Below are 16,078 nucleotides of genomic sequence, written 5' to 3'. Positions count from 1 at the left end.
TACCTGCTGTATAGGTGGTCCCACACGTTCTGTGGTACCACTACGGCCAGCTCTTCGATGCAGGCTGCTTTGTTGGGTGGCACACCTGACATGACAGGAAAGGACATTCAAACCAACATTCCCAGATGCCATCATCAAAAGTAACACCACGTATGTGTCTTTGTACCGCCGTGCGAGCACAGGAAGTCGTCATTGGAGATGGGCCCCGGCTCGGCGAAGGTCTTGAACTTGTTGAGCCATTGGCGGGAAATGTAGAACTGCAGCAGGCTGGGCTCCATCATGTTGAGCAAGCCCGACACCCTATTGCGCTCCTTCAGTGCGTCCTCGTTGCTCTTCCTGCGAGGTGGGGGTCGACAGAATGTGGCGTTATCCAGTGTGTAACGTATGAAAATAAAAAGCAATTAATTGAAGTTTTAAATATCTCTTTGACTGCCAGACGTTTTCAGAATAGGGATGCCGTGGGTGCCAGCCGATTTAAGCATTTTTGACTGATCTTTCAAGGTCCACAGAAAATTATGTGTTTGGACTATGGAAACACACATACTACCAAATGAAAGATTGGACTCTCATCTTTCATCAGAAAAAAAAGTTTGTTTCTACCTTATTCCGTTTTTCGGTAATCAACAATAGAAAATGGTTAGTTTCACCTCTGTTTTGAAAAAACGCCTTTTAACGTCTTTGGCACTCAATAGGATTTTACTAAACGTTATATAACGTTTTTGGCAGTCAAAGAGATATTCATGAATGCAATTGCGCCCCATTAATTCAAGCCACATTGTGGTGAAAAAAATACATCCCGGGACTCATCAAATCGCCAAACACTGTAAAAAATATCTAGCAAAATTTCCACAAAAATCTTGTGGAGTTCTATTTGCAGGATCACACTAGCCTTGGGCTACTTCAACAGAGACTTCTGCAAAGTAACCAATAAATCATACGAGACTTCTACTGAATCTCATAATACCTCTGCTAAATCATGCAAGACACTGATAAATCTCCAGAGACTTATCAGTCTCATGAGAATCTTGCAACTTCACGAGATGGCTAAATCCTACAAAACTCCCACTAAATCACCGCACAAGACGGCTAAATCTACTGAGACGTCTTATAAATCCTATGAGACTTATTATTAATCATACATGATTCTGCAAAAGTCTTACAAGACCACCGCTAAATAAACCGCAACCTCGAAAAGAGATGTATAAATTAGGCCGGTATACAAAAAGACAATCTGTTTCTGTCCAGTTGTTGCCTTTTTGTTTTGTTTCTTATGTCTTATAAAATGATGCTATAAGTCTATCCTTATGTCAGAGGTTTACAGGATCTGAAACAGGTTGGGGCCAACAATCTTACAGTAAATTTTAAACGTGTTTCATATTTACAACCAAAAATCTTCGAGTGTGGAGAAAGCAGACTACTCTTAGCTAATTTTGACCCCGTGAATTGTGACGCAAACAGAATGTAGCCAATCAAAGAAGCACCCTGAGTGACAAACAAGGAAGTGGCAGATGTCATTTCTTTTTTTTTAAAGTGAGTTTCCCAGATGACAACTATTTTCCGAAGTAAGCCTTTTGTTGACGTCACCGTTTTACAACGTTCCCACCTCTGGTCCTCTTCAAACACTCTCGGGTAACATTCGCGCATACCGAAAGCGTCTGTTATTCTTTATTTTTGGAAGAGCTCACGTGATCGAGCAAGATTTCTGACTCGGAGCACTTTGTTTCGAGATCCATGGTGGGACAGAATCTTTGCGTGAGGTGTGGTCTGTGTTGAGATAATCGAACGAGACATACAATAACAACCAAAATTGCTCAATGCCTGATTTTCATTCATCACGTGTGAGGTCTGTCACAGAATAAATAAATAAAAAATAAGATTTGAGAAATGTGCTGCAGGCCTTCGGCGTTACAACTTAAGTGATAGGGATTGTGTGCAGGTACGAGTGTGGTGGCTTACTTGTAGAAGAGCACATAGGCCTCAGCGTTCTGGACGCAAGACTCTGACACCTCAGTCACGCTTTGGTCATCAAACTCATACCAAAGATTGTTGAGGTCGTTCCTACAGTATGCAATGTAATGGCCACCTGCGAAACCAAGGGAACGGGTAGCGAGTTATTACACCGGCATTTGCAGACCATAACAAGTACGTTTTGGCATTTCTACCGGCGACCACTCACTGCTGGCAGTGCCATGGTGGCAGATGACCGACAGCAGGTCGTAGTTGGCAATCTGTGTCGAGCTGTCCTTGGCTAAGAAGGGCTGCAGGTCCAGGCCCTCCAAAGGGAAGGAGACGTGGGTGCCAATCTTGGTGGAGAACATCAGCTCGTGCCTGAAGCGTTTCAGGTGGATACACAGGATCTAAAAGAAAACACATGCATTTAAATCAGGAGATTGAGACCAAGGATTTGATTTTGTGATGTCGAGTGTATACCTCTGGCAAACTTTGCATTTTGCAAAACTTGACTCCATTTCGTAACCTTTGGTGGGGAAAAAAGGATAATAAACATCATTTAAAACGTTTTGAATATTGAAAAAATAGTTTTTTTTCCAAAGACACTTACTTCTTGCATTTTTCACAGCTGTACATGTTGTCGCCTAAAAAAACACACACACATCACAATTGAAATATAACAAAAATTAAGTAAGTCAGTCAATCTTGGAAATTCTTAGGCTAAATCACATTAGATGGCCGCGGAATACATCCTGCGAGACTTCCATAAACCTTAAAACCTTACTATCGCTAAAAAAACAATTCTTGTTAACTGGAAAAATAAACAAACTCTGAATATCGACCAATGGTCTAACCTCCTCATAAATCACATTTTAATGGAAAAAATATCTGCCTCAAATAAAAACCAAATATCAAAATTTATAGAAACATGGTCTACGTATATAGAATTTTTTAACCTAATTCCGGTTACTTAATTCTGTCTGTTAGCGAGAGCCACTACATCGTGATAACTTACATTGATGTTTCTGCATCTGGCAATTTATTATTATATTATATTATTAGTATGGGATTTTTTTTTAATGGGCTTTAGGTGAACTGATGAATACACACACGCTCGCACACACACACGCACATACACATACTCACCCACATACAAAAAAAAGGGTATATATATATATATATATATATATATATATGTGTGTGTATATGTGTATATATATATGTATATGTATTTAAAAAAAAAAAAAACATTTATTAAATTTTTTTTAAATTGATTTGTTGGATTTTTAAAAAAAAAAAAAAAAAGGAGAGCAATGATGATGTCAAATCGAATGAACAATACTGAGCTCTCCTGTGAAAAAAAAAAAAAAAAAAAACTTTGAAGAATGTGCATCTCTGCTCAGCATTTCACAAAATAGATGAAATGATTATTATGTCGGGCGCTAAAATAAACAACAGCTTGCTGACCTTTCAGCTCGTCCCTGGCAAAGAAGGCCGCGAGACAATCTTGTAGCGTGACCACTGGACCCCAGAACCAGCTGAAAATAGAATCCGACAAGATCGATGACACCTGCTCTATATTGTGAATGCCATAAATGTCAAATCTGCAGGTACCTCTTGATGTATTCCATGACGAATGCGATCCAGCCCTGCGGCGCGTACGCTTCCCCGCAGGAGCCGGCTTTCACCAGGGATGTCTGGTGGGTAGCGGAGTGCAGTTTGGCCAAGTCTTCCTTCCCTGGGATGGGTAAGGAGATGTCCTGGAAGTTCTCCAGCGTGACAGACACCTGAAAACACACATGGTCAGTTAGTTGTTGTATATTAAGCAGACAACACGCGACCTCTACCCGATACTGACCCGATCGCAAGTGAGGCATTGGACAGAGCTCACAATAGTCCCGTCGAACACGTCCGAGATGACGCTGTGGTACCGCCTCTGACATTTGCTCTTGGCTGGGGAGAACGTGCTCATGACTGTGAAGAAGCAGAAGATATACTGGATAAGAATAAACTCTGTCCATCGAAAAATAAAATAAAATTGGAAATGAGAAAAATGAGCAGCACACTAACAACCAGTGAAAATGGAGACTGGACAATGACAAGGACAAATGGTTAAAAATATTTTCTTCCATATGTAACTGTTTCACAACTTCCTCTAAATTACAAGATACTACTACGAACCTCAATTAGACTGACTTACACAAAATCACATACGATTTTTATTTTGTTTGTTTTAAATCAAGCAATTCATATGTTTGTGAAATCACGCAAGATTTCTGCTAATCGCGCAAGACCTTTGAGAAATAACAAGATTTCTGAAAATTCCCCCAAGATTTCTGCTAAATCCCAAGCCACTTAACGCAAAATCACATGAGACTTATGGAAAAAAAAAAAAATCTTGTCAGATTTGTCAATGTCATGCAAAACCTCGCTAAAGCACACAAGCCTTCCGCTAAATCGTGCAAGATAGCCACTAAATCTAATGAGACTTCCACACCATATAATGACACTTAAAAAAAAGTCAAGTAAAACAACAAGACTTCCACTAACTAAATCAAGTAAGACTTCTGCTAAACCGCACAAGACTTCAGCTAAATTACACAAAACTCGCAAAATCACACGGTACTTCTGTTATGTGCCATAAGTGTTCAGCTAAATCCACCAGACCTTTAACTCAATCACACAAGATTAAAGCTAAATTACAAGAGACTTCCAAAAAAATCGAATGACTTTCAAAACTCCCACAAGACTTCTGCCAAGTCGTGCAAAACGTCAGCTAAATCGCACATAAATTTCGCAAAATCTCATGAGACTTTTTCACTAGTAAACCTTGTAAGACATCCACTAAATTTCCAGAGACTTCCAACTTCCAATATATCCAATGAGAATTCTGCTAAGTCATGTGATACTGAAACTAAAACACGCAAGACATCCAACTCAACTTCGTAAGTCAAATCATCAAGATTTCCGCTAAATCACTCAGAATTTGCAAATCTCATAAGACGTTTTTCCGCTAAACCTTGTGTGACTTAAATTTGAGAACCGAAATTGGCACACTGCATTACATAGACTATTTATATTTTACATGAGCTTTTTGTTTCAGGGATATTAATTTCCACCCAACCGCTTCCCCCTCCAAAAGTGATATTTTTGAGTACCGCAGACATGAAACTTATGTACCTTTCTTGTGTGCAGTATTGAGGCTGGGCCACACAGAGGAAGCTTTGGGCAAGCTGCTGGACATTTTGTGGCCCTCCATAGGGACTGGACTTTGTGGTCTTGTGATGTTGGACATTTGGATGTCTGGAAAGGACTCTGGAGGAGGCAACCACAACAAACATTGATGACAGCCTTTCAACAGTGAGCCTGAGCCGCATTCACTACTCAGAAAATGTTTGTAATGCAGGCCTTTAAGATGAGATTTCAAGATGAGCCTAAAATGTATTACAGGTGAACTTATATTAATCTTCTCTAAACTTCTGAATGTGTAACTGCTCAGTGATCCGGTGCTTTTTGCACAACTTCTCTAACAAGGAGCTGAATGGTAAGATTCCAAACAGGTGTTTGATGATCCATGAAACTTTCCAAGGACGTCCACTTCTGTAAAGTATTTTCTCCTTACCCAATGTCCTGCTTTGCGTCTTAAGGTGTCCCTGGCTGCTGATAATGGGCGTGGTCTCGGTGGTGGTGTCAACATCTTTGTCCATGTCCGCCGCTGTGTTCTCCCCGGCGCGGTAGATATTGTTGATCATGTTCTTCTCCTTCTGCCACTCCCTGTTGGCCTGGACGTCGTCCTGCTCAGGAATCAGCATCTCCGCCTCGTTGTCCACGACGACAGTGGGCAAGCCCGCGTGCAATGTTTCGCTGTCGGCCCGATCGCTGCAGCCGCCGCACGACTCGCATGACTGGAAGTCGTTGTCCGACTGGTTATGGTTATCCTCTTTGGGAGGGGTGTCTTCCATTGTGACGCCGCTGGACGGCTCGTATGGCTCGGGCAGTGTCTCCTTCAGCTCCTCGTGCAGCTGGTCCATCAAGCAGCGGAGAAACTCCTGCGAGTCCTGCGGGCCAAAAGCGGGATGCACGGCATGAAAATCAGAAATGTTACATTAAGTGTTTTGATGACACACTAACACAAAACACAGTGTGTGAATGTTGCATCAAACATCAAAACTTCTGGGAATATTCCACAGCAGAACTCATTCCAACACAAGCCAACGTGGCCTAACAATCCTCAGGTAATTTGAGCCTAGTAAAGTAGGACACTGCCGTAGCTGCATGTGCATTCGCACCGTGACTCACCATGCTGCAAATACATCTACATTAAGTGATTATTGTCAACTAGTGTGACATTGAAAGTGCTTTCAACGGAATCGGGCAGCAGAAGTGAGTGTTATACTACACGTATAGTACGGGCTTTCCGCTTACCTCTACAGCGGCAGTCTTTTCTAGACTTTAGACCACGGGTGTTAAAGTAAAGGCCGGATCCAGCCCGTCACACGATTTAATGAGACGCACTAAATTAAGTGGGTCTGCTTCATGTTTCAGAAAGCACATTTCTTCATTTTGACGTCAACTTAAAACTCAATTCACACTGCCCATCAAAAGCAGCTTTATTGTGGCTTTTCCCTTTATGGCTGTCCAGTGTGAAATGTAACGATATGGCAGGGAGCTTTCTGACATTTGCTTTCATACCGCCACCGGCTCACCATCCTGCCTCTGATACAACTTTAGGAAGCTGGGGAATTTTCGGACCAACTTCGAAAACTCTTATTCTGTGTCACATACAGAACAGGGAAGCAGGGAAAAAAAATCTGCTAGTGACAAGCCAGGGCCAGGCGAGTTAAATTTAACACCACTGCCCACGTTCTTTAATGCTGAAAGTTGTCATTGTCGACATTCTACATTGGCTGTGTGAAAGTTCAATGCAGAAATGGGAATGTCGCTTTTTCATTAGTTCCATCCGAAAGGCACAGGTAAATAAACACTGACTCCATTTTTTACCTATATGATGCACCAAGGAAGGAAGAAACATCACACACCTGCTGAGAGTATCCTCTGAACATTGGGTTTATGGCTTTGATTCCCTGGAATAGATTAGTCGGAACCACGTAGGAGGGTCTACAATTTGACAGATCAGTGAAACAGACGTGAAGAAAGGGCACAGAAGAGTTAGCTAATCCGAAGTGATTTTTCAACAAGAGTCACCCACCTGTTCTTGTGCCACAGGTCAGACACAAGTTTCTGGTAGCTCTTGCAGAGCGCTGGCTTCTTGTCCGTCCTCACCAGGCCGCCGCACTCCAGGAAGAACTGTGTCAAGGGTGGGCTGTGACAAAAAGGACGAGTTGCTACTTAGGAGAAAAGCTGGTCGTCGTTTTCTTAGAGGGGACAAAATATCTTTAAAACTATGCAGGAAACTTAAGGGGCACTGTCACACTTCGTTTCAGGGAATGTTACCCTTGTTGGTAGCCGCTGCTGTTTTGTTTAGCAACGGTGTTCAAATGCACTCAAAAGTTATTGCTGCACTAATGGTGCATGCAAGTCATGCATGCCCATCTTAGGCAGTCTGCGCTCTGCAGACATAACTACATTTACGCTGAATTTAAGCACTGATCGCTCGGACATAAGTCAGTGCCAACAACATGATGAGTTTATTAGCATGTCTCACAAGTCATTCAACCCAACAAAATGACAAGGAGAAGAGTTTGCAAACGTATTTTAATTACCAGAGAAGATGACAGCCTGGCTTCATCTATTCCTTATTTGATTCCTAAACTTCCTACTCTTTTACAGTCAGGATGCCGCATGGCGCCGTACTGCTTCACACGTCAGCCTTGAGACTATGACAGGCACATCCAGTCCTTTATGGGGCCTTTCACAATTAAAAAAATGGTTATGATGTTGGAAATCATTTTGTGTGTAGCTTTCTTTAGCAACTTGTGACAAACTAGACATTAACATTAAGACGCAGAGTATTCCCACTCACTTGTGGCAAGTGATTTCGTTTGCAAATTTAAACCCGGCTTTTCTGTTGCACGCTAAATTTGACCAGCCTCCGGGCATGCAGTGCTGCAAAATAGGATTGTTGTTACATTTAGTGGCCAATCACAAAGGGTAGAAGCAATAACAAAGACAAGCCCGCGGGGAGTAACAATAGGGCTTCTTTTACAAGCGGTGCACTGCGGCGTCTTTGTGTGTAAATGTGTGTGCGTGTGGAGGGAGGGAAAGCAAAATGAACGAGCACCGTGAAGTTAAATATGGCGCAGAGTCATCGCCTCACCAGTTGGACAGGGCCTGTAGAGCGGCGTTCATGTAGCACGTGTTGCCGATGTTCTTCAGTCCGGTCAAGCCTGGGAAGGGAGGAGGGAGTGCAGTGAAGCAAACAATCACAAACAGAAGTAGTTCTAAGTCGCTGTGGCAGGCGAGGCTAGAAAAATGTCTTGTCAAATCTCATCCCATTCAAATAACAATTTGCCAATATGTCAGACGCTGTAGTGCCAAAGCAGGTGTTGCCCTTTACAGAACACGGAGCCCTATTAGGAAGAAACCACAAGTGAAAATAGACAAAGAAGCATGTGACTTCACCCAGCCAACACAAAAAGACCATGAAAAATTGTCGCTTCACACTCATAAAAGGAAGATGCAGCTTTTATCCACCGCTGTCTTTTACATCCCAGGTAAAATCTCCAGATCAAACTTTTCCCTTTGCTTAACGTAAACAACAATGGCTTAGATTTATTTCACAGGGATGTGATTTGACCAAAGTGAAATTATCTGAAAATTTAGCCGGGGGTCTGGGGGCTCATGGGTTTTCCGTGTTTTTAAGTACTTTCAATGCACTCACATGACAAAGAAATAGACAAAACAACAGCATCAATTTTCAATGTATATTGAACTATCCCATATAAAATGGCAGTTTTAGTCAACTCAAAATCAGTCACATTCAAAAACATTGGACTGCCTTTGCTTTTAAAAACTATCACTGAGAATATCATCATATCTAACTCATGTGATTACTAAGTTAACACATAAATAATGTTGAAGAGTTCAAATTTCATGAACAAATAATTGTATCATGACCAAATGAAAAGTAACTCATATTAGAGCATACCACAAATGTCTTTGTTATAGCAGAAGATGTTATCTGTCGGAGTCATGTGCATACACAATGAACTACTAAAAAATAAAAATAAAAAAAATAAAAATCGGAATTTTTTTTTTTGGGGGGGAGATAAAAAAAAAAGCGGAATTCCGCGAATTAGCGGAAAAATCACATCCCTGATTTCAGCAATATTGTCACAATACTGAAAATCGTGATCATTTTGGTCAAAATAATCGAAAATAAAACAGAAATGTTTATACCATTTTCTCTTTATCCGCTCATTGCAAAAATCAATTTGGTAAAATGTTCAAAAACAAAGATTTCCAAAGAATGGCTTATTTTGTGTTTGGGAGAAAAATACCTACATTTTAAAATATTTAATTTAAATCTCTTAGAAAAACATTTATTTTTGTAATCTATTATTAAATCCTAAATCCCAAAAATGTATTTTTCTGTGACCTAAAATTCAATTTACACAGCCAGCGCTAAAGGAGCTCAAGTGTCTTGTGCACATCATGTATAACTACAGAACAGCTCACCTCGAGCACGCATGTCATCCTCTTCCTCCGTCTCCATGTCAAGGTCTTCGCAAGCGCCATTGGGGGTCACGCGGAGGGAGGCGGGGCTCACCGGGGAGGCTCTGTTGTTACCCTTCAGTGAAGTACACGCGCACACAAAAAACAACAACATCTGTTATCTGGACAATGGCAGAGCTCAAATCCAAGAGAAAAACATTGTTACGCAACAAAGCAATTATGTAATAAAGTGGTCACATTCGAAAAATGATAAGAGGGAGGGGACATGAGGTAGGTGATAGATATGTACCTGCTGTGAGGAGGCAAGAGGCTTGCTGTTGGACTGCGGGGGCTGAGGGACTAGTTTACGGTCCAGGAAGACCTCCTTGCCGCAGGCGTAACACCACACTCGCAGCGTGGTCAGGTTCACCGTCAGGTTGTGGCCGGTCTCCTGCGTGCGACAATAACAAATTCATCATCATTTTTATTTTATTTTTATTTTTTTTGGAGTTGAGATGAAAATAAATAAAAAGTAAGTCTTATCTGAAAATTTGTCAAAAAAAATGATTCTTTGAAAGTGTGCAACAGTGATAATGTGATGAATTACATTGAGTGAATCTGCTCTCATGACTTGACAGAAAGCCTAAGTGAAGATCCACAATCGTCAAGCTATAGCAGGATTATAGCAGTTACCTGTGGAACCAAGTTTTAACACAGCCGTTCTTAACCCCCGTTCGACCCCTGGTCGCCCACCATTCATTCCTATGGGGGAATTTCGACCCCTGGTAGCCCGCCATTCATTTCAATGGGCCGATTTCGACCCCTGGTAGCACGCGTGTGGTTCTGTGGGACTTTTTGGCAGGGGTTCGTCGGAGGTCAAGCACACAAGCGACTTTTTTGGCCTATCTGTCCTGCAGGGAATTTGGTGCACTCAGTAGTCGGCGTTTGACTACTGTGATGGTCTGTCGTGATTTTCTCATTCGAATTTCTTCATACTATGTCGAGCAACAACAACAACAACAAAAAAAGCAGTCAGACAAATTTGTGCAATATAAATTGGCATGTATAAAGGAATGTATAGTGTTCCACAGGGTTCAATTCTGGGGCCTCTGCTGTTTTCATTATCTGCTGCCAATGGGTTCCATCTAAGAAAACAGTAGCGGCGAGTGATGGAGTCAGCGTCTAACTGCATAATTTGCAATGCCAAGTTGAGCAAAACTAAAGAAACATTTATTTAAGATGCATGGAGATGGGGAATACAAGAACACTTTCTGAATACAAGTTGAAAATTCGATGAAAAGGCAACTCTCCATGTTCGTTTTGTTTACCAGTAAACCCTATACAGTGAGGAAAATAAGTATTTCACCCCCTGGTGATTTTGTGAGTTTGACCCTTTACAAAGAAAGGAACGGTCTATAATTTTCATGGTAGGTTCATCTTAACAGTGAGAGACAGAATATTAAAAAAAATCCCAGGAAATCACATTATATTAATTTTAAACATTTATTTGTCTTTTATTGAGGAAAATAAGTATTTCACCCCCTACCAACCAGCAAGAATTCTGGCTCCCACAGACCCAGGGACAAGATTGTAGACCTGCACAAGGCTGGAATGGGCTACAAGACCATTAGCAAGCAGCTGGGTGAAAAGGAGTCAACTGTTGGTGCGATAGTTAGAAAATGGAAGACACACCAATTGACCATCAATCTCCCTCGGTCTGGTGCTCCACGCAAGATCTCACCTCGTGGAGTGAACCGGATCATGAGAAAGGTGAGGAAACAACCCAGAACTACACGGCAGGAGCTTGTTGATGATATCAAGGCAGCTGGGACCACAGTCACCAAGATGACCATTGGTAACACACTACGCCGTAATGGATTGAAATCCTGTAGTGCCCGCAAGGTCCCCCTGCTCAAGAAGGCACATGTACAGGCCCGTCTGAAGTTTGCCAATGAGCACCTGGATGATTCAGAGGAGGCTTGGGAGAAAGTGCTGTGGTCAGATGAGACTAAAATCGAGCTCTTTGGCATCAACTCGACTCGCCGTGTTTGGAGGGTGAAAAAAGCTGACTTTGACCCCAAGAACACCATCCCCACCGTCAAGCATGGTGGTGGAAACATTATGTTTTGGGGCTGTTTCTCTGCTAAGGGTACAGGACGACTTCACCGGATCGAGGGGAGGATGAATGGGGCCATGTACCGGGAAATCTTGGGTGAGAACCTCCTTCCCTCAGCCAGGATATTGAAAATGGGTCGTGGATGGGTGTTTCAGCATGACAATGACCCAAAACATACAGCAAAGGCAACAAAGGAGTGGCTCAAGAAGAAGCACATTAAGGTTATGGAGTGGCCTAGTCAGTCTCCAGACCTTAATCCTATAGAGAACTTGTGGAGGGAGCTGAAGCTTCGAGTTGCCAAGCAACAGCCTCGAAATCTTCAGGATTTGGAGAGGATCTGCAAAGAGGAGTGGGCCACAATCCCTCCTGGGATCTGCGCAAACTTGGTGACCAACTACAAGAAACGTCTGACCGCTGTGCTTGCCAACAAGGGTTTCTCCACCAAGTACTGAGTCATGTTTTGCTAGGGGGTGAAATACTTATTTTCCTCAATAAAAGACAAATAAATGTTTAAAATTAATATAATGTGATTTCCTGGGATTTTTTTTAATATTCTGTCTCTCACTGTTAAGATGAACCTACCATGAAAATTATAGACCGTTCCTTTCTTTGTAAAGGGTCAAACTCACAAAATCACCAGGGGGTGAAATACTTATTTTCCTCACTGTATATGCCTATGTTTTGAATTTGAAAATAATCATTTAAAATTTTTCAATAAAGAATGGTTCAGTGTAGCATTAATTTCATCAACAAAAGCTAAACAAAAATGATTTTGCCAACACATTTTTCACCGGACTAAAACTAGACTAGACTAAAACCCTCATTAATAAACAATAACTAGGACCAAATAAGTATGTACTTTGAACGACTAATGAAGGCGAGACAAAAATGTACTTCGCTTGATAAAAACTGGACATTTTAGTTCATGAAGAAAAACGAGATAAAATGATATGATTTTGTAAAATCTTGTCTGTGCTAATCTGTCACTGTGACACACACTGACACCCCCTCCCCCCACCCCCCTTTTAAATCTGCCGCTAGCTAGCAAGTGCAACATGCACAGACATTTGGGACAGACAGGAGGTGGATTTGCGGTGAAAGGTTAAAAAAAGAAGTAAATTATAGTTATAACATAACAATCCAACAGCTACAATGTTCCAAAAATAATGTTAAGCCGACCGCTAACTAATTCTGGCTAAATTACTAGCTCATAGCATGGAGCCATAGTAGCCCCTTGTTGATATTCTGTAATTGTGTGTTAAGTTGTTTGTCATTAAAAAGATGAGATACATTTTTATGTGAAATAGTTTTGGATCCGAAATGTTCAACATAATTTGATGTCAAAAAATAAATAAATACAGGGCTTAAATGATTGTCCTGACTAAAACGTTGACGTTTTTTGTTGACTAAAACTAGACCAATAAAATTCAGTTTTCTTGGACTGAAATAAAGACTAAAATGCTAGATTTATAGTCGACTAAAAATTGACTAAATAAAAACGGGATGATGTTTACTAACTATAATAAAAACTAACACGCATGATTGAAACTCTACTAAAAAAGGCTAAATTTAAAAATGGCAGATAAAATCAACACTAGTTTGGTAAATGCGCATCCTCCAACAAGGTTAAGAATTACTGCTCTGACACGCATAAAAATGTACAGTATGAGTAATTGATGGCCCCCAATATAGTTATTAATAAGTGCCTATCGATGCCACTAAATGGCAGCAAAATTCTACGTTTTATTAGACAGGGCTACTAAATGAAGCTCCTCCCAAGACTTAACATAGTTCCTTACGCAAACATCTGCAAAATATATACTTTTATATTACACAGGGCTTTGACCTGAGTACAATAAAACATAAACATACAATAATACGATAATAATAATAAATAAATAAAAAAGTGATTAGGTAAATTTGCTCTGTTCGAAACACTAGACCACAATGCTGTGTATATATATATATATATATATAGTTTTGTTTTTTACTAAAAAAATCAAAAACCTTAAATATATACTATACAGAAAGTGAAATGAACAGCAGATTGCTATATTGTCTAATAATTATTTTACAATACATGTGATATACAGATGAAGTGGGTTTTCAGAGGGAACTTTAGTGCTTGAATTCACACTAAAGTAAAAAGATCATTCACTTATGGTTGTCGTCAGTGGATGATGATAATAATATAATTGACAATACTAATCCTCCACCCATGTTGAATTGTAGGAAACAACACGATGAGTAGAGAGAGCAAGTGTGGAGCGATACCTACGTGAGTGTAGACAGTGAGAGTCTAAAAATCATAGAAAACTCAATATGGATTTAATATTATGTATATGAAACATGTCAGTCAAGGTACATCATTGAAGACTAATTTAGCCTTAGCGTAATGATCAGAAAGTGGAGATATTGAAAACAAATTTAAGGCAGACAGCTATAGCACATGTCATACACAAGGAAACTCGGTCTGCTTTACATAATTAAAAGTACAATATTTTAAAGCAAAAAAAAAAAAAAAAACTCATAAGAACTAAAGACACCTACAAAGTACGGAAATAAACGTTTACATTTTAGAGATTACTAAAATTTGTAAATAAATCTTAGTGTAATAAAAAAAATTTGGTGTTAAAAACTTTGACACATCTCAATCATAGGCATGGTGAAAAGCATAGTTTTTTTTACCTGAAAAAAAATTCACACTTTAATATTACTTTCATATTTAAAGTCATTGAGTAATATTTTCCTTCTACATATGCACCGAAATGTATGTAAGTATTTGGGAGGAGTTACTGTGCTTCAAGTCAAATTTGTGTCGTTTGCCTCTCTGTTGATCAGTTAATAATTCATTCAATGTATCTTAATTATTTGAAAATGATAAACTCATTTTATGACAACAGTTACCTTTTTTGCATACCGTTTTTCGTATACTAAAATGCTTCATATGTTTGTCTGACGGAAATAACACCTCAAGTCTGATGATGACTTTAACTTGTATTGAATTCCTTTTATATCTGTCCATCTGTGCATTTCCTAGGGCAAGTGCGGGCGAACTCGGTCCTCAAGGGGGCCGAAGTCCTGCCGGTTTTCGAGGTTTCCCTCTTCCAACACAAGCTGATTCCAATCAAGAGGATCGTTATCAGGCTTATGCAGAGCTTGCTGATGAGCTGATCATATATCAGCTGTGTTGGAGAAGGGAAACATCCCAAACCTGCAGGACTACAGCCCTCGAGGACAACGTTTGACCCCCCCCCTCCCCGCCCCCCCCGCTTTCCATGAAACCTAGTGACGCCCCTGCTAGAACACAAAGCGAAATGTAAGCAGAGCTGTACTGAGTTTTGTTATCATATGCACAAATTAGCATTAGTTAACAACATTAGCTTCTGATTTGCAGCACATTGGTGAATACGTGTCTCTGAAACGACATTCATTCGTATTTTGGAGATGGTTGTGACGGCGATGGTCGACCACCCGTGTGCATTATTGATGCAGGCCACATTAGCGGTCACACAGCAGCAGGGAAAGAGGCCCAGGCAACAAAAGAAGGAGTCCTAAATGATTCATGAGAGGAACTATAACAGACATTATTAAGCGCTTTGATATGTGGATTTATTGGACTTTGCATCAGTCAGTGTGATGTGTTGCATGGCAGTTTAATACTCGATACTTGATATCGCGGCAAGAATAGAAGGCTAAACGACATCTACTGCGTATTAGTGCAGTAAAGGTAGTGATTTACTAATGAAATCAGAAGTGCCATGAGGGAAAACAACAACTTTAACTCTTTGACTGCCAAAAACGTTAAATAACGTTTAGTAAAATCCTATGGAGGAGTGCCAAAGACGTTAAAAGACGTCTTTTTCAAAACAGAGGTGAAACTAACCATTTTCTATTGTTGATTACTGAAAAACGGAATAAGGTAGAAACAAACTTTTTTTTCTGATGAAAGATGAGAGTCCAATCTTTCATTTGGTAGTATGTGTGTTTCCATAGTCCAAACACGTAATTTTCTGTGGACCTTGAAAGATCAGTCAAAAATGCTTAAATCGGCTGGCACTGGCGACATCCCGTTTCTGAAAACGTCTGGCAGTCAAAGAGTTAAAAGGCACAGGCTTATTAATTTTTCACACGAGTATGACCTTTAATAGAATGTTAACATGTAACTGTTTTTAAAGTCTGTGCAGTGAATAAAGGTTTTATTATGGCGACAGTCTGACCCCAGAACAGATTTTATTATGGGAAACAAGCAGTAACAAGTGGCGTTGGTGTTTTTATGGCATAACAATTCAGACGAGTGCTTCTGCTGCAATTGGCAGTGGAGTTCTTTAGAATCTTTTTTTCTTTTTTTTTTTTTTAAACAAATAAATAAATAAATAAGAAAGACAAAGTATTATT

General features: G+C 40.3%; 1 protein-coding gene across 3 annotated transcripts in view; it reads right to left on the bottom strand.

Annotated features, from left to right (window-relative positions):
* usp33 (ubiquitin specific peptidase 33) overlaps window positions 1-16,078 on the bottom strand; it is a 34,467-nt gene that overhangs the window by 7,722 nt on the left and 10,667 nt on the right. For all 3 annotated transcript variants that reach the window (XM_077556585.1, XM_077556583.1, XM_077556584.1), the window contains 16 exons: window positions 9,875-10,015; window positions 9,589-9,700; window positions 8,228-8,297; window positions 7,160-7,273; window positions 6,990-7,068; window positions 5,573-6,008; window positions 5,131-5,265; window positions 3,809-3,924; window positions 3,565-3,737; window positions 3,418-3,488; window positions 2,561-2,594; window positions 2,431-2,476; window positions 2,177-2,357; window positions 1,957-2,083; window positions 167-336; window positions 4-85 (listed from right to left, as the gene is read on the bottom strand). In XM_077556585.1, the coding sequence (XP_077412711.1) occupies window positions 4-85; window positions 167-336; window positions 1,957-2,083; window positions 2,177-2,357; window positions 2,431-2,476; window positions 2,561-2,594; window positions 3,418-3,488; window positions 3,565-3,737; window positions 3,809-3,924; window positions 5,131-5,265; window positions 5,573-6,008; window positions 6,990-7,068; window positions 7,160-7,273; window positions 8,228-8,297; window positions 9,589-9,700; window positions 9,875-10,015 (2,087 nt within the window). The remainder of the gene's footprint in view (window positions 1-3; window positions 86-166; window positions 337-1,956; window positions 2,084-2,176; window positions 2,358-2,430; window positions 2,477-2,560; window positions 2,595-3,417; window positions 3,489-3,564; window positions 3,738-3,808; window positions 3,925-5,130; window positions 5,266-5,572; window positions 6,009-6,989; window positions 7,069-7,159; window positions 7,274-8,227; window positions 8,298-9,588; window positions 9,701-9,874; window positions 10,016-16,078) is intronic.

Source organism: Vanacampus margaritifer, chromosome 2, assembly GCF_051991255.1.
Source record: "Vanacampus margaritifer isolate UIUO_Vmar chromosome 2, RoL_Vmar_1.0, whole genome shotgun sequence".
Taxonomy (NCBI): Eukaryota; Metazoa; Chordata; class Actinopteri; order Syngnathiformes; family Syngnathidae; genus Vanacampus; species Vanacampus margaritifer.
Note: the sequence above shows the minus strand (reverse complement) of the source record. Positions and strands in the feature narration are given on the sequence as shown.